The sequence below is a fragment of the Mustela putorius genome, unplaced genomic scaffold (assembly GCF_011764305.1).
Source record: "Mustela putorius furo isolate JIRA1106 unplaced genomic scaffold, ASM1176430v1.1 tig00000145_pilon_pilon_pilon, whole genome shotgun sequence".
Classification (NCBI taxonomy): domain Eukaryota; kingdom Metazoa; phylum Chordata; class Mammalia; order Carnivora; family Mustelidae; genus Mustela; species Mustela putorius.
In genome coordinates this window covers 37,137,433-37,161,026 of record NW_025421294.1, presented here as the reverse complement: position 1 = coordinate 37,161,026, position 23,594 = coordinate 37,137,433, and the positions used below count along the sequence as shown (strand labels likewise).

At 48.9% G+C, this 23,594-nt stretch overlaps 1 protein-coding gene across 1 annotated transcript; it reads right to left on the bottom strand.

Moving 5' to 3' along the window:
- Window positions 1-20,026: 20,026 nt before the first annotated feature.
- Window positions 20,027-23,125, bottom strand: DUSP1 (dual specificity phosphatase 1). Its single transcript, XM_004737599.3, has 4 exons — window positions 22,495-23,125; window positions 22,061-22,206; window positions 21,503-21,722; window positions 20,027-21,069 (listed from the first exon to the last, which is right to left on the bottom strand). Exons 1-4 carry the CDS (start codon window positions 22,859-22,861, stop codon window positions 20,699-20,701), a joined length of 1,104 nt encoding a protein of 367 aa, XP_004737656.1. The 5' UTR covers window positions 22,862-23,125; the 3' UTR covers window positions 20,027-20,698.
- Between the last annotated feature and the right edge of the window lie 469 nt (window positions 23,126-23,594).

Below are 23,594 nucleotides of genomic sequence, written 5' to 3'. Positions count from 1 at the left end.
AGTAGAGCTAAAGTAACCAGTGGAACAGATGAAGAACAGAAAGAGCCCAGTCTCTGGCTGCGGATCTGAAGCTTTTCATCTGTGCAAACTGGAGCCACAGTTTCCCTCATCTGTGAAATGGGAAAAGAGGTCCGATTTCACAAGGGACTTCATTTTCACAAGGGATCTTGGTGAGAGTTAAATGAGACCATGGGAACATGGTTGCACAGGCCCGGCTCACAGTAGGTACTGGATACCTGGCTTCCTTATTCTGGCTCCCACTGCCCCCTGCCCCACCCCCACAGCAATATGTGGTGGGCTGAGCCACCCCACGGCTGATGGGAAAGAGTCTCCCAGCTAACTGCGTGCCCGGCCCATCTAGTTTCCAGACTAGCTGAACCAGCCCGTCCTTCCCCTGCCCCACCAAACTCCTATCCACACCCTTCGAGTTCCCAGCTTGACAGGCTGGGCGTGACCCCAGGAGGGAGGGTCATGGCAAATGAAGTGTGTACACATCGCTAACAACAGCCAAAGGACCTGTGTGCTCAGAGCTCAGCACACACAATCCCAACCAAGAACCCCCGCGGTGACTATGACCACAACACTTTCCCTTCCCCAACATGCAGACAAGAGTCCCAGAGCGGGGGAGGGCTTGCCCCAGCTCATCCACTGAAAATCAGGATTTAAATACAAGTCAGGGACTCCAGGGTCCCTTCTTTGCCCGCTGTAACACGTGTGTGTGCATTAATCCCCTCTAAGGGCCCCGCACTTTCTCCCAAACCCCTTGTACCCAAGTCATAGGGATTCCTTACAGTTCCAGATGGGCCCACTTATTTCACACCTGGTGCCTTCTGCTGGCTATTCCCTCTGGGTGAAATGCCCTTCCTCCACACTCACTGCCCCTTTATCCCTCTCACCTGGAGAACTCCTACTTATCCTTCAGGACCCAGACAACTGCCTCCTCCTCTAAGAAGCCTTCCCTGATCCTCAGCCCAGCAGGCTCAGTCCAGTCTTCCTCCTCAATCACAAAGTACCTCTAAATCCCAATGACTGAAAGCCCCTGGAAGGTGGAAAGCAACCTCTTTCTCAACTTTGATCTTACCAGTCTCTACTAATGATTTCTTCATGAACACATGAGAAAAAAAAATTCATGAATTAGCTGATTCGCTGTCACATGCTCTTAAAGGAAGCGATTGCGTTTAGTGATTTTGCTGTTGTTGAGAGCAGGGCGCGGACATCTCAGCATGTTGCCATGGGCACGCACTGCGCAATGCTGGGGGTACCAAGCACACAGACTACAACGTGAATGGTTTCCTCTGGAGGTGGGCAACAGGCAGCTTGACCGGTGGCCATTCTAAAACCATCTGCAGCCCCTGAGATGCTAGAGCAGAAAGGGCCCAGGCTCTGGATTCAGAATCACTGGGGTTCAAATCCCAGGTGTGCCACTTATCCACTATGTGCTCCTGGGCATTTAAGTGATGTAACCTCTCTAAGTTTCTGCAGTAAGGGGGGAACCCCCTTCACAGGGCTGCCATGAGAATTTAAAAGGTCAACATGGAAATGCCTAGCATGCAGTAGGTCCAGAGTAACTGCTAACTTTCTTCCTTGAGTATCTGGAATTCTTGTTCCCCTCCTTAAACTTACAGACTGTATAACCAGGCCAGGTTCCCAGACTGGGCTGCAAAACCTTTTTATCCTTGTCCCGGAAGCCTGGGCCCTAGGACCAGGTCTGACATACATCAGCAAGGTCCTGTTCATCCAGGAATATACCTCCCAGAAGCCCTCGCCTGTGTGCATGGGAGTATACGCAAAGCATCTTGGATAGAAGCCAAAGGCTGGCAATGAGTTACATGCCAACTGCAGGAGGCAGATAAATAAATTGCCTACATCTCCATGGTTGACCACTGCACAGCCATAACAAAGACACAGCTCTCCACACGAGAACAGTATGCCATCCCCAAGATAAAGTCAGGGCAAAAGAAAAGTATGTGACGGGATTGTTCAACTGACCAGCTGGGGGTCAAGATCTGACCCAGAACATGGAAAATGACATGAGACAAGTTCTCAGTTCACTCAAGGGTGGTTCATGACTGGTACCACACAGGATGCAGAGGAGAAAGCTAATTCCTTACACACAATGATCCTGTGGGGCGGTAAGACCTAGTTCTCTCATGGAACCCCACTGGGAGAGGCTGGCCAGACCCTCTCTAGGAGGACACATGAGAAATAGATATCAGTTCCTCAAATGGAGAATCAGGAGACTAAGGGACTAAAATAAGTCCTTCATCACAGATCAGATTCTTGGGTACTTCTGAATCTTTTGCCATGGTCATGGCCTAACCTGCTAAAAGGAAAGCAAGCCATTTTAAATAAGAATTTTTTTAAAGCCGACATGTATGAATTAGTAATAATTTAAAACCTTCTTTTTGACCTTGGGTAAGGCTCCTGGAGACTCCATTTCCCCATCTCTAAAATGGAAAGACCATCCAGAGAAGACAACATAGAGCTCACATCCCAGCGCCCACCACCAAGATCCTGCCTGAGGGCCCCTGCTGGTTTTCAGCTAGGCTGTCCTCAGGGGGGTGGGACATCAGTCACCACCCAGGGCCGCCCCAGATTTGGACACAGGTTCAATGTCGCAGCCCCAGATTTGGACACAGGTTCAATGTCGCAGCAGCTGGAGCTTGTTGTTTACACTGTTTCCCAGGGAGCAGGATAGCAGTAGCCCCTGGCTCAAGGGGTCTAATTTTAAACACTGAATTCTGGGCAGACAAAAAGGGCAGATCCTGGCTACCTACAAGATGCGTGCACTAAAAAAAGATGACCCTGAGTGCAGAGGACAGAACAGAGGAATCCATCTCTCCCTCCTTCCACAAGCTACAGTGAGTGCCTGTCCACCTGAGTACCCAGGGGGAGGAGGTAGGCAGGTGTCAGTGCCCTGGGGAAGTTCCCATTTTACCAAAAGAAGCGGGGCGCCTTAAAGTTGAATCCTATCTAGAGTTAAGTTGAATCTAGAGTTAAAGTTAAAGTTAAAGTTGAAGAATCCTATCTAGAAGCATTGTTCAAAGTAGATCACTAGCCCCCAGCCACGTAATTTGTAGGGATTTATTCAAATGTCTTATTTCATAAATGGTTTTTATTTATTAGGGGTTTTTGAGTTGTTTTACAATTTGTTTAGGTCAGAATCCTAAATAAGGTCTAGACCTGGTGATTGTTTGATGTGTCTCCAAATCTCCCTTATTCCTTTGATACCCCCTCCATTTGTTTACTTACTTATTTACTGTTTCTCTTTCTTTTTGCACTTTATTTGTAGAAGAAACCAGCTATCTATATTTTCCAGCACCTGAAGTTGGCTGACTGCATCCTCGAGGTACCATTTAACATGTTCCTCTGTCCACTGTAGTCCCTGTAATTTGTTCAAATCTAGGGGCTTTATCAGATTTAGGTTTGAGTTTGGGGCAAGACATAGTTGGTGCATGTTCTTTCTTCAGGAGGCCCATCCTGTCTTTTTGTGTTGCCCAAATCATCCATTAAGGGTTCACGATGTTGTGTGTCTAATTCTATCATTCCTTCTACACTTTTAAGCAGGTATAAATCTATAAATAGGAACTTCCTGTATCGGCCATTTGATTACCCTGAGATACCACTTATATAGGAAAGGTAAGATTCATTATAATTTTTTGTTTTCTTAAATCCTTTTTGGTACAATAAATACGTATTTGCAGTTTGAATTATTCAGAGCCTCTGTTGGTTACCTATAAAATGGGGGTGCTAGTGAACTCATAGCCTTATTCTGGTATGTGTGAAGAGCTCAGTTCTCTTATCAAAGGCTGTGTCCACATATGCTTTCTATGAACTGTAGAACCAGGGCATGTAGCAAAGGTTTTCAGGCTCTCCCCTGCCCTAGCCTCAGCCCAAAAGCACTGTTAGAAGATGGCAGAAGCCAGGAGGGCCAAGTGGTGTACACATCTGCTTGGCCTCTGGCCCCAACCTCCCTGCCCCTGTATGCACCAGTTTCCTATGCAGTGAGGATGCTAGTGCCTCCTTCCCAGGGAGGGTCTGGGTCCTAAGTGAGAAAATGTGGTCATAGGCCTGACACCCTAGTAAACCCAGTAAGGGGGCCTCTCCCAGTTTTCCCTGAATCATACACACAAACCACACATTTCCCTACTACACACACCACACCTCCCCTACACCACACTTACCCCTTATGCACCCCCCAGACCCCCACACATACCACACCCACCCAGACATACCTCCTACCACATATACCACACATACTGCAAATCCCCACCATACCCCCCACCACACACACCCGGCACTTACCCCTCACTCCCCAATGTAACCCCCCACCCCACACAACACCCCCCACATGCCCACATACCACATACACACACACAACACACACGCACATACCCCACAACATACACACACCCACATACACACCACACACACACACACACATCTCATCAGATATACATGTACCACACACACATGCACTCACATATACACCACACACATCACACCACATATACACCCATCCCACCACATACACAACACACACACACACCATATCCCATGCACACATATTCTGCCACACACACACCCCACATACCACCCCCCACACACACCACACACACCTCTCCCCACATAAACCCCACCCTCCCACACACACAGCCACAACACCCACCCACCTACCCCCCCACACACAAACGCATCCTACACACACATCCCACCACATATGGCAACCATCCTCCCACACCCTCCTCCTCACCTCACACACACTACACACACATCCCAACATACACACACACACACCATGTACCCACACCTCCACACACACACACCCTCTCCCCACGTACATCCCACCACATAGGCACACCCCCCCCACATCCCATCACACACACACACACACACAGGGAAGGTCCCTCGGGTGGCCCTATTGTTCAGCCACTTCCCTAGTCAGGAGGGCGGCTGGGAACGCAAGGCCGCCTGGCCCTTCCTGCCAGGCGCTGACGTGCAGCCTGCGGAAGGAACAGCCAGTCTCGGCGGGGCCAGCGCATTCCTTTCGTGCCAGGCTGTGCACGCACGTCCGCACCTCCCGCCCCCTCCCACAGCCCCAGCCCTGGCTGCCCTCACGCCGGCTCATGCTCAGGACCTGCCAGGAGAGGGATGATGGAGCGGGCAGGATGGGGGATCCCACGCGATCTCCCTGAACCTGGCTGCACCAGCACCCCCTCCCTCTGCAAGGGTGGGCTCACTAGCCCATTCTACAACTGAGGAAAGCCAAGGCCAGAGGAGAGAAGGGAGGCCAAGGCAAATACGGTAGAAGCGGGGCTGGGGGCTCGCATGTCTTGGTTCTCTTTAGCTACACTGTGTGATACTTTCCTTCCTCACTGCCTCTCCCGGGAGCCCGAGAGGGCAGCAGTTAGGGGGCCCCTGGTGACAATATTCTGCAGACTGCAAGGGGCTCGCCTCAGGACAACTTAGACCAGCAGATTTACACAGCCGGGACTTGCCATCCCAAAAGGGACAGCATTAGAGAATGAAGCCAGTACTTCCTGAGCACCTGGTAATGCTCGGCCTCGTGTAATGACACTTTCTCATGTAACCCTCACAATAACCTGGCCAAATAGGTACTACTGATCCCAAGTTAAGTGTCTGGCTAGAAAGTGAATGAACCCAGATTTTCCTGGGTCCCAAACCATCCAATTTCTGAGTAGCATAATGAGGAACTCTGGCCCCAGAACAGCAGAATTAGATCCTGGCTCCACCACTCAGCCAGCTGTTCTGCAATAGGCAGGTTGCTTTCCCTCTCTGTGCCTCAGTTTCCCAGTATGTAAAATGGAGATGATAGCACTAATGGCATAGGATGCTTATAAACAGTCTGGAAGAGGGTGCGCGTAGTTCAATTCATATTCTTACTAATTTCACTTCTGGAACTAAAAGAAGTTGAAATGGAGCTTGGTTGACCAACTGTCCCCATTTACCTGGGTCTGAATGATGTCCTGAATGCCCTTTTGGTGCTGAAACTGGCAAACCAGGCAGTCCTGGCAAACCAGGATGGATGGTTACCCATGACGACTCTGGCATTTTTTAATGTCCAAAGGGCGGGAATAAGGCCATTTCATGCTCTCAGTGCTGGTGAATTTTCCCAGAAGCCCTTGGGACTCAAGCCCTTTGTCCTGGTCTCCCCACTCTGCCCTTGCATAGCCAAAGGGAAACCAGACATTCTTAACATGAAAATTTTCCACATCCCTCAGGGCAATCTTCTGCTGCCAGAAATAGTCAGGAGGATTTGGGAGTTAGCCCAGGCCACTAAAAATAGCTCCCAGCCGCAACCCCCTCAAGGCCTGCACCATCTTGGCCCTGGGGTGGCCTGCCACCCAATAAGCTGCCTGCACCAGCCAGCACCTTAAATGACCATGAGCCCCGCTGGCCTGGATGACCAAGTTCAGCAGACACAGACACAGAAAAGGCCAACTGTTGGGCAGGACCACCCTGGCTTCCCACTCAGAGATGTCCCCTCCTTCATCCCCTGGCATGTCCTTCCGCTGCATCCAGAAAAGACAGCACATCACATCTGTCCCACCTGAACAATCACACAAGGACCTTGGCAGTCCTCAAGCCAACAGGGACACACAGCTGCTCCCTCTGCACTGCCCTGCCCCTGTGCACACACTAAACCACCACACACACTCACACCAATCATCTCACTTTCACTATACAAATGTCTCTACATTCTTTTTTTTTCTTTTAAGATTTTATTTATTTATTTGACAGACAGAGATCAGAAGTAGGCAGAGACACAGGCAGAGAGGAGGCAGAGAGGAGGAAGCAGGTGCCCTGCCAAGCAGAGAGCCTGATGTGGGGCTCGATCTCAGGACCCTGAGATCATGACCCGAGCCGAAGGCAGAGGATTAACCCACCGAGCCACCCAGGCTCCCCCATTCTTTATTTTTTTTAAAAGATTTTATTGATTTATTTATTTGACACAGAGAGAAAGATCACGAGTAGGCAGAGAGGCAGGCAGAGAGAGAGGGGGGGAAGCAGGGCTCCCTGCGGAGCAGAGAGCCCGATGTGGGGCTCCATCCCAAGACCCTGGGATCATGACCTGAGCCAAAGGCAGAGGCTTTAACCCACTGAGCCACCCAGGCACCAATGTCTCTGCATTCTTAAGGCAGTGTCTCCAAATCTTTAAGACCTTTGCTTCGATTTCTCCACAACCCCTACCCTACCCTACCCCCGAGAAGATTTTTGTCAAACTTGATTTTTGCTGGTGATACACAAGGTTAAGAAAAAAAAGAAAAACAAAAAGTTCAAATATGCATTTTCAAACTGTCTTTCAACTACCTTCTATTCCCAAGATTTGATATCTGCCCCCTACCTGCTTCCTGTTGAGTAGGTGAGCCAACAGAGGAGGAGGTTGCCTGGGGAGCATGGGCCAGGGTGGAGAGTGGTTTCCAGATTGCTGCCCAGCCTCTCAGCCTGAGCCTCACAGCTCTGATGTAAGGTGGGAGCAAGGTGGAAGTGGGCTGAGCCCAGGGAGAGGGGCCAGGGCTGAGAGGTCAGTATGCCGGGGGTCACCACCACATTCTAGAGCTGAAACATCATCTGTGCTCCCTGTGCTGCTGCCTGAATCCCACCCTAGCCTGTCCACCTGCTTTCTGCAAGGGAAGCGGAAGCAGCAGAAGAAGTGTGTTCCACAACCAGTCTCCCAAGGAATGGAGGCTACATCCCCGTCCCTGTGGGAAAGCAGAGAGAGGAAACTGCCCACCAGGGTCTGACACAACCTGAAACACCCCAGAAAGGCATCAAATCACAGCCAGGCACCCTCATTCATTCATTCCCCCAAATATTTCTTGAGCACCTACTATGTTCCGAGCCTGTGCTAGGGCTGGGGCTGCAACTATGGACAAGATCAGTAACGGCCCCTGCCAAAATAGGTGCTTACAGTGCAGACAGGAAGCAACAGTAAACCGCTGTTTCCCTAGAACGGAAACTAGGACTGTGTCTGATGCCTCTTGTTGCTTAATGAATGTTGGCCCCATGGGAGCAGCCATGGTGGAGAGCGGCAACAAAGACCAGGAGCAAGGTGCAAAAGTGGAGAAATAGAGGGAGGAGCTTCCTTAGAAAAGGTGCTCATGCAGGACCTCTGGAGGAGGGGAAGAAACCAGGCTCACAAAGGAGTACATGCAGGGAAGCCACTGGAAGGATCTAAGTAGAAGTATGACTTCGTGTATTAGTTGGAATTCATTTCGGGTACAAGAAATGCCCAGCATAACAGTGATTGAAACAACATGGGAATGTAGAAATATAATTTTCTCACATGTAAAAACTCACCAGATCCAAGAGAAAGAGGAGACAAACCACAGTGTGGGAGCAAATATTTGCAAAAGACACATCTCATAAAGGACTGTTACCCAAAACTTACAAAAAACTTGATATTCAACAATAAGAAAGCATACGACTTGATTTTTTTTAAATTGCCAAAGATGTGAACAGACACTTTACCAAGGAAGATATAAGGCCGACAAATACGTCATTAGAGAACCACAAGTTAAAACCGGATACCACTGCATGCCTATTAGAATGGCCAAAATTTGGGGCTCCTGGGTGGCTCAGTCAGTTAAGCACCTGCCTTCAACTCAGGTCATGATGCCAGGAGCCTGAGACTGAGTCCTGCATCGGGCTCCCTGCTGGGTGGGGAGCCTGCTTCTCTCTCTCCCTCTGCCTGCAGCTCCCCCTGCTTGTGCTCTCTCTTTCTGCCATATAAATAAATAAAATCTTTAAAAAAAAAGGCCAAAATCCAAAACATAACACCAAATGCTGGTGAAGATGAAAGTGACAGGAACTCTCACTCATTACTGGGGGAATGCAGGACGGTACAACCACTTTGGGGAACAGTTCGTCATTTCTCACAAAAATAAATATGCTCTTAAAATACAATCCAGGATTCGGGCTTGTTGTTGTTTACCCAACAAAGCTGAAAACATATGCCCACAAAAACCTCCACATGGATGTTTATAGCAGCTTTATTCATAATTTTTAACATTTATGAATTATATATATATAATTATGTATTCATAATTGCCAAAATCTGGAAACGACCAAGATGTTCTTGTGTAGATGAATGGATGATCAACGATGGTACATCCAGACAAGGGAATGTATTATTCAGCACTAAAAAAGATGGGCTGTTGAGCCACCAAAAGTCATAGAGGAAACTGAGATGCATATCACTAAGTGAAAGAAACCAGTGTGAAAAGGCTACATACTGTGTAATCGTAAGTGACATTCTGGAAAAGGTGAAACTATGGATCCAGTAAAAAGATCAGTGGTTTCCAAGGGTTTGGGGGAGGGAGGGGTGAATAGGCAGAGCACAGAGGACTTTCAGGGCAGAGAAAGTACAGCACTATGATGATGGACATATGTCATCATACATTTGTTCAATCCCATAGAATGTATCACAGCAAGAGCAATCCCTAAGGTAAACCATGGATTTAGGCTGATAATGACATTCCAGTGTAGGTTCATTGATGGTAACAAATGTCCCATTTTGGTGTGGTATGTTATTAGTAGGAGAGTTTGTGCCTGTGTGGGTACAGGGAGTGTATGGGAACTCGCTGTGCTTTCTGCTCAATTTTTCTGTTAACTTAAAACTTCTCTAACAAAATCTATTTAAAGAATTTTTCTAAAACCATTGATACACGGTGCGAGAGTGGATGGTTGAAATAAAGGGGATAGAGAGTAACTTATCATGATAAGCACTGAGTACCGTATGGAACTACTGGTTCATTATATTGTACACCTGAAACGAACATAGCACTGAGTATTCCTTCAAAAAAAAAAACCCACAATAATAAATGCAGGCATCTTTGGGTAGGGAAAAGATATAGGTATCAAGGAAAAGGTGGGGGGGACTACTGATGTATACAAGATAGATTAATCTTTTAAAATTATGCTTGTGGCACCTAGGTGGCTCAGTCAGTTGAGCATCTGCCTTTAGCTCAGATCCCAATCCCACTGGGATTGAGTCCCGCATTGGACTCCCTTCTCAGTCAGGAGTCTGCTTCTCCTTCTGCCTCTCCCCTCTGACTTGTGCTCTCTCTCTCAAATAAATAAATTTTTAAAAATTCTTTAAAATTATGCTAATTAAAAGAAGCAGACACAAGAGAAGGAATATTACATGATTCCATTTAGAAACCACAAATTTAATTGATGCTGACGAGAAAACATATCCCTAGCTGACTGAGGTAGGGAGTAGGGATTGATTGGGAAGAGGCATTAGGGAATTTCTTGATGGGCATACTCTGTATCTTGGATGTGCTGGCAGATCTTAATACTTTCTACATACACTGTCAAAATTCAAAAATACATAAAATTGTATAAATTTGTCAAAGTTCATTAAACTTTAAGCTTGATGTATTTATTCAGGAATATGGGGGGGGAATATTAGGAAAAGGGGGAGAAGCCACTTAGAGCCAATGATTGTGCCCTGCTCCCTGAAGTTGTTAAAAACACAAAGCGTCTGAGATGTCTTTGCTACTTGCTAACTAACACGTAAGCCTACCATAGTTTCACAGATGCTTGCAGAAGACGCAGGTCAGAGACAAAGGATTTTATAATAGCACAGTATGTGGCGTGAAGTTCATGTGGAGACTACTTAAAAAAAAAAAATATATATATATATATATATATACACACACACACACACGCGTGTGTGTGTGTGTGTGTGTGTGTGTATCTCCCAACATGCCCACCATAGGAGGAAGGAGACACTTTGGTCTATTTTGTATAAGAGGGGGACAAGTGAAGAGACTCTCATGAGGGTTCTTGAGAATTTACTTCTAGAACAAGTAGGTCAGGCTTGGAACAAGTCTGGGGCCTTTCTTCCTTCCATACTGAATATTAAATTCAGTCTACTGAATATTAAATTAGCTTCAGATCACTCCTCGTCACCCTGAGGACATGCATCCTTTCTTGTGCCATGTCGTCTGGCTTCTAGGGCTCAAGGATCACCCCCCGCAGAAAGCCTTTCCTCCTTGTTCTGCCCTCTACTTACTCCCCTTGTCCCCGTATCTCCCTGTCACCTGTCCTGTCCCCCACCTTACCACCTCTCTGCCAGACCACTGTACTAAAATCCTTGCTCAATCCATCAATCTCTCTACCCGCCAGGAGAGCCCAAGTTCAGGGACCATGGCTTCTCCATCCTTGGACATCCAGGGTCAGGAACAGGACTGGACTATGGGCTGGAGCATCCCTGTGCAACAGGACCATCTACCTTAGCCTCTCTGGTGATCCACAGTAGACATCAAAGCCCAACCTGGCTGCCACTGACAACCCCCTTACCTGCCACTGTCTTCAGACTCTATCGGGCTAGAAATATCCTAGAATGAAGTCCCTCAAGAATGCTCCCTCCACGATATTTCTTCATTTATACAACCATTCACTGCCCCAACTATATGCCAAGCCTCCCATGGGAAGCCGGGGACATAGAAATGAAAAGGGCGTGATCCCATCCTCACTGGCTCAGGCAGATGCCCTTCCCCCTGCCTCCCTCTCTCTCCTTCTTCCCCCTCTCTTTGCCTCCTTCCTTTTTTCCTTCCATCTGTACTTACAGAGCAACAGACATCCATCTACACAGTGTGGTGAGTGCCCGGAAGGTGTTATTGAGAGCTCTGTGGGGAGAATCCCCAGTGGTCACTAGAGACCTTGCCAAAGGACATTTCCGGGAGATTCGGTATGGATATCTAATTCTTCTATTAGATGAGAAGCTGTGAGTCATAAGCCCCAAGCAGCCCTACAGACTTCCCCATGAATCACCCACTGCCCCATTCTCCTCATTAGAGGCACACGCCATGGGGAATTCTCCTTCAGAGAGGAGGGAGGAAATGTGCAGGGAAGTGGTGGGAGGATGGAGCTCAGAGCAGAGTCCCTGAACAGGTTTTCCCACCAGCATCCCTTCCAGAATCACAGCCCTGATCCCAAGAATGGAGCCCCAGGATGGCCGATCTTAGAGAGCCAGACCCCTCATGTTGCTTCCTGCTTTCAAAGTGCTGTATACCCTTTATTTCATTTACACACCACTGTGTGTTACTGGAAAGTCTCCAAGGGAAATTGCTTCATGTGGAAGGGAAAGAGGTTGGTTGAAGAGAAAAGAATCACTTCTCTCTAGTGTGGGCCCAGGACCCACCCACAGAGGAGAGGAATTGTCCAGAGCCTTCAGAGGTCTTTCATGTATTCAACAAATTTATTGCACACCCACCACATGCCAGGAACTGTTCTAAGAGCAGGAGATCCCACAGTGAACAAGATGGAAAAAAGTCCCTGTCCTCAAGCCTTTACACTCTAATGAGGAGCTAGGCTATACCCAAATAAATATTAAAGGGTGATAAGTCTATGTTGAAAAATAAAGCAAAGAAAGGGATATGGAAGGCCAGGGCTGGGGCAGGATGGTCAGGGAATGGCCCACTGAGGAGAAGACCTTTGAACAGAGAGCAGAAGGAAGAAAGGGAGCCGACTGTGCTGAGATCTAAAGAAAGAGAAGGCAGAGGCAGGAGCATGGGTCTCTGAAGCCAGGGTGAGTTTTGCCCACACCAGAAAGAGCAATGAGGCTGGCTTGGCTGGAGGAGATGAGTGGAGGGAAGACAGATGTGGTCAGAGATCTAACAGCAAGACAAGCCACATCAGCTCTTTTAGCCTTTGTAAGGACGTGGCCTTTGAGCAGGAGTGAGATGGGAGAACTATGAGAGAGCTCAGAGTAGAGGAGGAAAATGACCTGATGTGTTACAAGTTTCACCCTGGGTTATTTAAAAGTCTACCTATCTCCCTTCCGGTCATGGCCGATTGCATCATTCAGAGCTGCCCTACTGCTGAGGACTAGGAAAGCGGGACAAAATATCTCTGAATACTGAAGTTTGAAGATATTCAAGCACAAAAGGGCAAAGAGGAATTGTGGGATCAAGATCTGGAAAAGGAGGGGCGCCTGGGTGGCTCAGTGGGTTAAAGCCTCTGCCTTCCTCTCAGGTCATGATCTCAGGGTCCTGGGATCGAGCCCCGCATGGAAGCAGGGAGCCTGCTTCCCCCTCTCTCTCCACCTGCCTCTCTGCCTACTTGTGCTCTCTCTCTCTCTCTCTGTGCGTCAAAAAATAAATAAAACCTTAAAAAAAATTTTTTAAATAAAAAAAATTTAAAAATTTAAAAAGGATCTGGAAAAGGAAAACCTAGAGGCATGAGTGCAGCATTTGGGGTCTCTTCTCCCCAAAGGGTATCTACCGATTCTGACAGAAGAGGCTGAAAGGCAAAAGACTTGAGCAGAGCTTCTAAAAGACTCATGAGTCTAATGGGATGGATATAGGAGCTCAGGGCACACCTAGGGGGAATCCAGCACCACCCCAGGCTTGAGTGTGCATTATCCAGAAAAAATAATGAAGGCTGATGGGGGGGGGTCAGGGAAATCCCCCAGGGCTTTAGTTGTAACCCCCTAAAGGACACACTTTTGGAATAAGAATGGAGCCGTCATCACTGGATCTAAAACCCAGCTGTGGGTCCTCTCAAAACATCTCAGTCTCTGGTTGCTCCAGCGACAGCTGGAATTCCTCAGATGTCCTACCTACCTGCAAAGGAAACCCTTCTGCTACCTGGCTGGCTCACTGGGTAGAAGATGCAACTTCTCAACTCTTGACTCTCGGGGTTGTAAATTCGAGCCCCGTGAAGGGTGTAGAGATTACTTAAAATCTCAAAAAAAAAAAGGTAAACCCTCTTGAGAAGAGGATCACACCACCCAAGCCTCAAACCTCCTAAATTTTTCATACATGGTGCCCAAAGTTTCCTTTGGTTCTCTCAGGCATCTGAGGGAAATAAACCATGATGATCACGGTAATGATCGTTAAAATGGCTACCACTCATTGTTTGCCGTGTGTCAGGTACTACGTAAAACACTTTCTGTACATTATGTCATTTAATCTTGACAACCCGTGTGCAGCAGTACTTCCGTTGCTCCCTTTTAGAGATGGCCAAACTAAGGCTTTGAGAGAAGTGATCCCCTCAGGCCATACAGATAGTTGTCTATCAGTTCGGTCCCAGACATTTGGAACACAATACCAGAATTTATATGATTTTTAGCATAGACTGAGCACTTTCTAGGGCATAAAGAACTGTCACTCACCTTTGTATTCTGAAGAAAGATACAATAAGAACTGTACTTCACAAGCCCTGGGCTAAGACTCAGGAGCCCAGGGTCACGTGAGCGGGGACACTTACCTTGGGACGACTGACAAGGCTAGCAACACCCATACACCCACAGCCAATGGGCTGGAGCCAGGCTCCTGATGTTTTGTTTGGTCCGAAAAAAAGATTTTACATAAAATATAAACTCCTGTCTTCTTTTAAAAATAATAAGATCTATAGGCACCTGGGTGGCTGAGTCAAGCTAAGCATCTCCCTTGGGCTCTGGTCATGATCTGGGGGTCCTGGGATTGAGCCCCATGTCAGGCTTCCTGTTTATCAGGGAGTCTGCTTCTCCCTCTTCCCCTCCCCCAAGTTGGGTGCACATTCTCTCTCTCTCTGTGTGTGTCTCTCTCTTTCAAAAATAAATAAATAGGGGCGTCTGGGTGGCTCAGTGGGTTAAGCCTCTGCCTTCGGCTCAGGTCATGATCTCAGGGTCCTGGGATGGAGCCCCACATGGGGCTCTTTGCTCAGCAGGGAGCCTGCTCCCCCACTCCACCCTCTGCCTGTTTCTTTGCCTACTTGTGATCTCTCTGTCCAATAAATAAATAAAATCTTAAAAAAAAAAAAGAAAGCAAGCAAGAAAGAAAATAAATAAACAATCTTAAAAAAAAAATTGTAAGAACTAGCGACCCCAGGCCTATATTCCCGCATTGATTGGCAGCTTCCGTGTAGGACAGAGCATATGAACTTCCTAGGTCACCTCATTTCCCAGTAGCCCAATTCTCAATTATGTGACTTGCCTGGCCTGGGGAACGGGGAATTCAATGATGACCCTTAGTGACAGCAGTAGGACGAAGCCGTACGTTCTCAGGACACTGTTTGATGACAGATGAGGAAATCTTAAAGGTCAAAGGAGGCTTCAGGGGTTTGGTGTTATTTTGAGCAAGGGCACATCATTCAAGCAAAAGAATAACTCGGGCAGAGGTGAGAGTAGCAAGAAGGAGCATACTGTGTTATGAAAACTACACGTCTCAACATGCATGGCATACAGGAGCAGGGATAGGAAAATGATCTGAAAGGCAGGCAGTGGCCACATCTTGGAGGATCTTGAATTATGTGCCCAAGTGAGTCTGGTCAAGAGAGTGCAGACAAGTTTACAAATCCCAGAGAGTGAATAGGGCTGTGGAGAGGTAAATACTGAGTGTTTTTGCAAACCAAAGGTAATACATGTCTATTGAATGGATGAATTTATGAATGTATACACAGAGAATGAAGGAGGAGGCAGCCAACCTCCAAGGTCCACCGGTGTCAACCTTGATGAAGGTCTTAACCTGAATTTTGCAGTGTGGTTCATGGCCAAGGAGTATCCAGAGCTGGAGAAAAGGGGTCTGGGAGTATGTGATACCTTGCAGGAGACTGTATGAGAACCCATTCCCACAGGGAAGAGTCACATCTCCATCACACGGCTGTCTTCTAGAGGCCCAGGACCCCTTGCTGCCCCTTCACAGAAAGTATCTGTTTCCTCTTTCCTGAGCCAGCCCAAACGAGCCCAGTGGTTCTAGAGCATTCCCAGGCTTGGATGAGGAGGGGGCCAAGAGCTGGCAGTTGGATGGGAAAGGAGAATATGTGAAAGTCACTTCATGAGCTTCTTACAGATGAGGAAACTTAGGCACAGGACGCTCCTCCCTCGCCAGTCAGCGGGTTAGGGTAGGTGATCTCCAAGTAAAGCCTGTCCCCAAACGAAGTTCTGATGATCCAGGCGGCAGTATGATATGGGCGTAGACTCAGGATGGGGTCTATGGGGCAGGACAGCCCACTGCTTCCTGTCTCCCTTCACCAGGATGCTCTGGGGAGTGACAGAATGGGGACCAGCTGAGTCACAAGAGGAGAATGAGCCTGTGCCCAGAGGTGACCGCTTCTCATTTAATCCACCTTTTATTTTAATCCTTAAAGAGCCTTTGAAGGCTGGTGGTTAGTGACCTATATTACAGATGCAAAAACTCTGGTTTAACAGTTTAGTAACTTAATCCACAGTAAGTCACACAGCTAATACGTGGCAGAATTAGTACTTGAACTCAGGTCTAGCAGACTCCGAGGCTTGAGTTCTATACAGTGGCCCACAAGGTTCTCCCCACAAACCTCAAGTCTTTGTTACCCTCTTGGCAGGGAACTCTCTTCCCAGCTCACCAATCAAATGCACAAGCAGGAAGTAGCTCTCAGGTCTTAGCCACCCTTCCCTGATCACCAAAATCTCATTATTCCACCTTCATAGTCTTCATCTTCATCTTATTTCTTAATTATTTTCTTTATATATTGCCCTCTCCCATCCCCCATTATTAGCTACTGGAGAGTAGGAACCTTGTCTTGCACCAAAGTGTCCCTGCACCTAGGGTGTCAATCAATACCCGTTGAATGAATGAATGAATGAATGAATGAGTGGCCCTGCTGCTCAGCCTGAAAAACCACAACCAAGAAAAAGGTGCGTTTAAGGTATTTCCCTTAGCCCAGCAGCTTTTCCTGCTCCGTGCTATCACCTTGCACACCCCTTTGTTTCCCAGAGAAGGAAGCTACCTTCCGAGCTAATTAAGGGGAGGAGACGGTCCTCCGGACCCAGAGGCTGTTCTCCAGCAGGCTGGCCCCACAGAGCCCCAGAAAGTCCCCAGAGGTGGGCAGCCCTCCCACCTGCTCCCCAGTTGGCAACCTACGGAGGGAAACATCCCGGGGTGAGCTGACTGCACCCTGGCCCGGCCAGGCCAGCAAGGTGTGGGAAACCCGAGTCCTGGCCTGGCGTTGGGTGGGGCTACCCCCGCGTGGCCTCGGCTTTGTTTGCCTCTGTGTATGGTAACCAGAAACCACCATAGCCAGCAGTTCTCGGAGCCCCGCTCCCGCACCCCGCCCCCCTTTTATTTTAATCTCCTAAACTGATTTGTCAGCAGCAGGAAGTGACATGACAGCTTTCCTCACAAAAGGGAAACTCCTCCGCGTTACCATGGCGACGGAGGCCACTGTAGGATCACAGATTTATATAATCTTAAAGGTGTACACACCATGATGTCATCCTGGATGGGGAGGGGAGGGAGGGAGGGAAATGGACTCCGGAGGCTGCAAGTCCGAGGCAAATGAGCTACGATTTGCAAAATTCCAAGGAAAGGAAAGGATGCGGTGGAGGCCTTTGGGGTTGGAATTCTCCTAAGGGAAGCCACAGAAAAGCATAAAGAATACATTGATGCATCTTCTAAGGCTGGGAGGAATCTTACCTATTATATTAGATTCAGGGCAAACTGGTCATTTTAGGGGTGGGCACACTGACATCAGAAAACTGGCAGAAGCTGTTAGGAATGGGGAATGGGATCTTAATGCACCCCCAGAGCCCCCTTCCTGCCCCGCACTTGACAGTCATGAGCCTATTTCCTCCTCACAGGTGAAGCAGGTTATATTATCCCATTTCCGAAAATGATAAATAGTTTTTCCACCCCAGACTTGTGATAAATCCATGCTGATGACTGGTTGGCTACAACATTCACTCTTTCCCCACTCTCTCAAGCTGTCTTTTGGAGGGAACTAGGACTTTGGTTCCCAGCTTCTTTCAGACCCAGGTTCCAATCTCTGCAATGCTGTTTACGTGCTGTATGAACTTGGATATGTCATTTTCTCTCTCTGAGTCTCAGTTTCTTCTTCTGTAAAATAGGTGCTGCTGCTGCTAAAGGTTTAATGTGAAGGTGTGTAAAGCAGTTAGCACAGAGCCTGGCACACGGGGCTAGCTCTGAAACAGAGCTATTATAACCACATTACAAGAATTAAATGATGGCCTTGTCTTTATTTCAATCTCCCCTTGGGAAAAAAAACCATTTTAATAGTTTGAGCATTTTAAGAAAAACAAGTCAATCAGAGAAAGACAATTATTATTAATCATCTGTCTGATATGAGGATTTTGAGAGGCAGGGCAGAGGTTGGTGGGGTAAAGGGAGGGAAAAATGAAACAAGGTGGGACCAGGGAGGGAGACAAACCATAAGAGACTCAATCTCGGAGTCTGGGTGATGGACATTGGGGAGGGTGTATGCTATGGCGAGTCCTGTGAATTGTGTAAGACTGATGGTGCACAGACCTGTACCCCTGAAACAAATTAATACATTGTATGTTAATGAAAATTACCAAAAAAATAGTTTGAGCATCTTTTTCCTCATCATAAGGTACTCCCCACCCCCACCCCCCACCCCCCACCCCCGCCAAGAAAAGCAGTATCAGGCCCAAAGTGACATGCTCCAGAGGGCCCAAAGACAAGGAATCAGATACATGAAGAGGGTTATCACCCCTGCTCTCCTGAGGTGGTGGGAGTAGAGCAACTTGCACTGGGAGAAGTGAGTGAATTGTTTTCACTGGCGGCTCCCTTAGGCATCGCTGTATTTTTCCACTGCGTGGATCACACTGGAGATTAATTTTGGTTCAGCCAGTGCCTGCCAAGCAGAAAGTGATGGCCTGAGCCCACGGGGAAGTCAGCCACGGCATCTGCCGCGGACCTGAAGTTGCTGGTATGTTTCCACGAAAGGAGATATTCGCCATAGTAAATTTCTAGGGTTTGATAAAAACACTGGGTACGGTTTGTTTTGAAAGGCGTGAACACACTTGCAGTTGAAAGCCCAGCCAAGGAAATGAGCTTGCCAGCTCAGGCTAAGTTCTTAGAACTCAGAACACAGGGATCTTTCAGGCCATGAGAGTCAAGTGGCAGATGGTGAACCAGTGGGGAAAGGTCAAGGTCACTGATTGTGTGTCAAGGCCTTAAATGACTATGGCTGGACCAGGACCACTGTTCAGGTCATTACTGGAGAAGAGGTTTCCTTTTCGGCTTCCTAAATCACTATGTCCAGAAACATGTTGGGGAGGTGAACGAGTAGGGACCAGAGCTAAGGGGCCAGGAACCCAAGAGCTTCACTACTATTTAATTCAACATTATAGACTGGATTATGGGTGGTAGTCAATTACACCTTCTCTGTTTTGGCCTGTTCCACAAGAGTAAAAATCTAGAATCTTGCCCTAGAGCAAATCAGATTTGATTGTCTATCTTCAACAAATTATGAAATCAGACCAGCAAGTGACCTGGAGGCAGCTACCGAAAATTCAGTATGTGTATGTGTGTGTGTGTGTGTGTGTGTGTGTGTGCGCGTGTATGTGTATGTATATAAAGATGCTAGCATGGATGGATTCCAAAGCTTTAATGGTCAGGTGAGGGGTGGGAGTTTCAGGTGATTCATTGTGTTGTATTTGCTCATAGTGCTTCGTATTCTTTTCATAAAGGTCTTTTCAAAGGCAAAAAAAAAAAAAAAGAAAGAAACAAACAAAAAAAGAAAAAGGGCACATGAGAGGAGTGATAAAGTGTAAGCCACACAGAATTAGGGAACAAAACAGATGGAGGCCCTGATTCCCCCAACTGCCACTTATGCTGGGTCTCAGCATCTCTGTCTGCAAAAGGGTCCTGCTGAGTTATTTGGGGAGCAGGTAGCACGCACTACCTTACACATAGCAGGAACACGTTTATGTCTGGTATTCTAGCACAGTTCAGGAAAGAGGGTGGATTTTTATATTACCCTGGGTAGAGTATTTTAAAAAGGCAACCCAAGCAAATGGTCATTCCTTTTGGCTCTGGGAACACTTGGATTCCCTGTGTAACATGGTAGAAATACGGGGACACTTGGATCTGATACTCAAGAGGTCAGCTTTGACACCTGGCTTTCCATGATAGATGACACTTTTCTACCTCCCTTGAACCCAGCCATCACCAGATCCCAAGACACACATCTGTGAGGCTCTTGTCCAGGTTCTGGTTCACTCATGGGAGAGGGATTAGTTGGGACTGCCCAAGAAATAAAACCATTGAGATTTCAATAGAAATGCCATAATTTATTCTGTTGTATAAAAAAAGTCATCCTTATGTAACAAAATGTCTTCTTAAAAGAAGAAATATATTATTTCAGTTCATAAATAATCAAACATACAACTGCTGGCAACTGAAAAAAAAAAAAAACCAACACTGGTGCTTTCCATCAGTGCTGAACACAGACCTGCTTAGGGTGTATTTACAGGATATTACAGTACTCAAACACAAAAATTGAGGTATTTGGTTCTTCTAGGAGTAGACACTGACATTTGTGAAGGCAGACCACCTCCACAAAAATAAATAAGGTATATTCTCATAGGTATGTGTCGTCAGGAATGATAATACTGGTAGGTATGTCAAGCATGAAGAGTTCCTACAAAAAAACAGGAGCAAGCAAAAAGAAACCGGCTCTTACATGGAGTCCTTTCTCTTCTGCCCCATTTTGTCAGAGGGACTTGATGTACCCACTATATATATTGGTCCCGAACGTGCTGAGTTCAGCAAACATCCTGATGCAACGTCATCACTATGACTGCTTAGGAACCCAGTGGAACTCGGGGTGAAATTAAATAAATAAGGACCAGCCCTCACAAGCACCCTCCCCAAAGTTATTGCATTTCTCCTCAAGGAGCTGAGAGTCCCAGTGAGTTGTGGAGGTTACCTCCCGTGGACTTTCAGCAGCTGGGAGAGGTCGTAATGGGGCTCTGAAGGTAGCTCAATGCACTGTTCGTGGAGTGGACAGGGATGGAGACAGGGAAGTTGAAGACAGTGGTGGTGGAGGTGCCGCGGTCCAGCACAGCCATGGCAGGGCTCCCGGCCTCTGCTGAGCAGTGTGGGGCCAGGACCTGGGACTCAAACTGCAGCAGCTGGCCCATGAAGCTGAAGTTGGGGGAAATGATGCTTCTCCTCTGCTTCACAAACTCAAAGGCCTCATCCAGCTTGACTCGGTTAGTCCTCATGAGGTAAGCAAGGCAGATGGTAGCTGACCGGGAAATGCCTGCCTGGCAGTGGACAAACACCCTTCCTCCAGCATTCTTGATGGAGTCTGGAAAACAAAGGGTGGCCAGTTACTCCAGAGCTTGGGGGAACAACCCCAACCCCAGGCAGCGGGTGCCTAAGAAACGGGTGTGTCCTATCCAGAGAATGGCAACATCACCTCATGCCATCAAACAGTGCTCTGCGGAGGCAACGTGGGCATTGTGCAGAGAACAGCAAGGGATTTAAACCAAGACCAGGCATCTCCACGAAGTTAGATAAGTTAGTTAAGTCAATTCAACTTTCTGAGCCTCCGTTTGCTAATTTGTTGAATAGGACATCAAATCCCTATTTTGCAGGGATGTTGCCCACACCAGACTGACAGTTAATGTATGGAGAAAGGCTCAGGCGAATGTCATTCAATTCCTTGCCATAGAGTTGGGCATGGTGACTAAAATGGGGGGAGCAAGGCAGAAATCCCAGGCATCTGTCTGTCCATTTACCTATGAAGTCAATAGCCTCGTTGAACCAGGAGCTGATGTCCGCCTTGTGGTTGTCTTCCACAGGGATGCTCTTGTACTGGTAGTGACCCTCAAAATGGTTGGGACAATTGGCTGAGACATTGATCAAGGCAGTGATGCCCAAGGCATCCAGCATGTCTTTTCGGGAAGCATGATAGGCACTGCCCAGGTACAGAAAGGGCAGGATCTCCACTGGGCCACCCTGAAATCCAGAAATATCCAACACTTGTCAAGCTTTGCTCAAAGTCAATGCTGGCGCCCACACCCACAAAAACTCCCTGCTAGAAAAGTCATTTGTAGATACCGGGTATGTTTAGCACTATTGTTAGAGTATAAATAAATAGGGGACTAAACCCATTTGCCTATTTCATTTCTGTGGTGTCAGCAATTAGCCTCCCCTCCATCAGACCCCTTAACTGTGGGATAAATTAGTAGCCCTGTGTGCCCCTCCTTAAAAACTTAAAGGTTACTTTGGATATTCTCACTAGTACTGCTCTTCCAGGCCTTTGCCCCAACCCTCAGCACAGGCCCCCTACTAACCTGATCATAGAGCGGGGTGCTGCAAGAACTGCACCCTGATTCAGCGCTGTCAGGGACGCTGGTACTCAGGGGAAGGCTGAGCCCCATGGGGGTCGACTGTTTGCTGCACAGCTCCGGGTAGGAGGCTGAAAAAGCTTCATATCCTCCTGGGAAGACAAAGAGACATACTTGTTTCCATTAGTATCGTCGGGGACAGGGTACCTTCATCTAACCAACCCCGTGCCAACCAGGGCTGAAGTTTACCCCGGAGAGGCCCAGGCAAAGTCTTTGTTCTTAAAGCCAAACAAAGCCAAAGACAAGTCCCCGGAATAGGGCTCGGGCGCCCACGCGCTCCAGGTGGGGTAGCCCGAAGGGGCCGAGGGCCAGGGGTCCCGCGGCAAGGCGGCGTGGCTGGGGTGGGGGCGTGCAGCTCCAGAACTTCCCCGAGGGCCTACCTTTGAGGAAGAAGACTTGTGCGGCGCGCGCCTCTCGGCAGAGCGCGCCGGCAGCCAAGGCCAAGGTGCCGTCTCTCTTGGCGCCGTCCAGGGCGGCGCTGCGCTCGTCCAGCAGCACCACGGCGTGGTAGGCGCCCGCCAGGAGGCGGCCCCGCAGTTCGGCGTTGGGCACGATGTGCTCCAGACCCATGGCGCCCTTGGCCCGGCGCCGCACGATGGTGCTGAAGCGCACGTTGACCGACCCGGCGATGTGGCCGGCGTTGAAAGCGAAGAAGGAGCGGCAGTCCAGCAGTAGGCACTGCGCGGCGCGCTCCCGAAGCAGCGTCCGCAGGCCTCCGGCGTCCAGGGAGCCCACTTCCATGACCATGGCCGGCCCTAGCGCCCCCAGCGTGCCTGTTCGCGGTGCTCTTTTGTCCTCGGAAGCCAGGGGTAGGGCAGCGGCTTTGGAGGAAAAGCCCGACCCTAGTTCTCCCTGCGCCAAACCCCAAACTACGCTTAGACTGAGTGCGGGAGGCGTCGCGCGGGGCTCTCGGCCGCCTAGGCTTCTTGGTTGCTCCCCCGACTGCCCCTCCAGCCCCAGCCACACCTATCAAAGACCGGCGTCCTTCACAGCGAGCTCGGCCCGCGAGGAACCGGTTTATATGCTGCCTCTCGGCGGGGCGGGGAGGGGCGGGGAGAAGCGGGCGCGCCGGGGGAGGGGAGTTGTTTGTTTGAATGGTGATCACGTGGCCGTATGGTGACGTCACCCGCCCTGCCCGGCTTGGCGCCGGCGGAGCCAAAGAGGAAGACGTCATCGGCCTCGGAGCGGGATCCGCTGGCTGTTTGCTGGCTCGGGCCCCAGTCCGGCAGTCCGGCCTGCGCCTGGCGCGTCCCCGGGGATCCGGCCTGCGCGGCTCTCCGGACCCGGGGGGAGGAGAGGTGGCGGGCGCGCTGCCAGCCAAACGCTGACCTCTGGAATCCGAGCGGCTGGGATAGCGGGCAGCCGGCCAGTGGCCTCTCCGCTCCTCCCCCTCCCCAGTACCCCTCCCCGCGCCCCTCTGCTGCCGCAGCCGGCGGCAAGGGGCTTCCTGCGCCTTTGCATACAAGTGTGTCCGTTTCGC

Excerpts from the sequence above, each read along its gene's own strand:
- DUSP1 (XM_004737599.3), bottom strand. The coding sequence starts at position 22,861 with ATGGTCATGGAAGTGGGCTCCCTGGACGCCGGAGGCCTGCGGACGCTG. Across the intron at positions 22,207-22,494 it reads ACAAGTCTTCTTCCTCAAAG|GAGGATATGAAGCTTTTTCA; the intron begins GTAGGCCCTCGG and ends TTGTCTTCCCAG. Across the intron at positions 21,070-21,502 it reads CGAGGCTATTGACTTCATAG|ACTCCATCAAGAATGCTGGA; the intron begins GTAAATGGACAG and ends TTTGTTTTCCAG.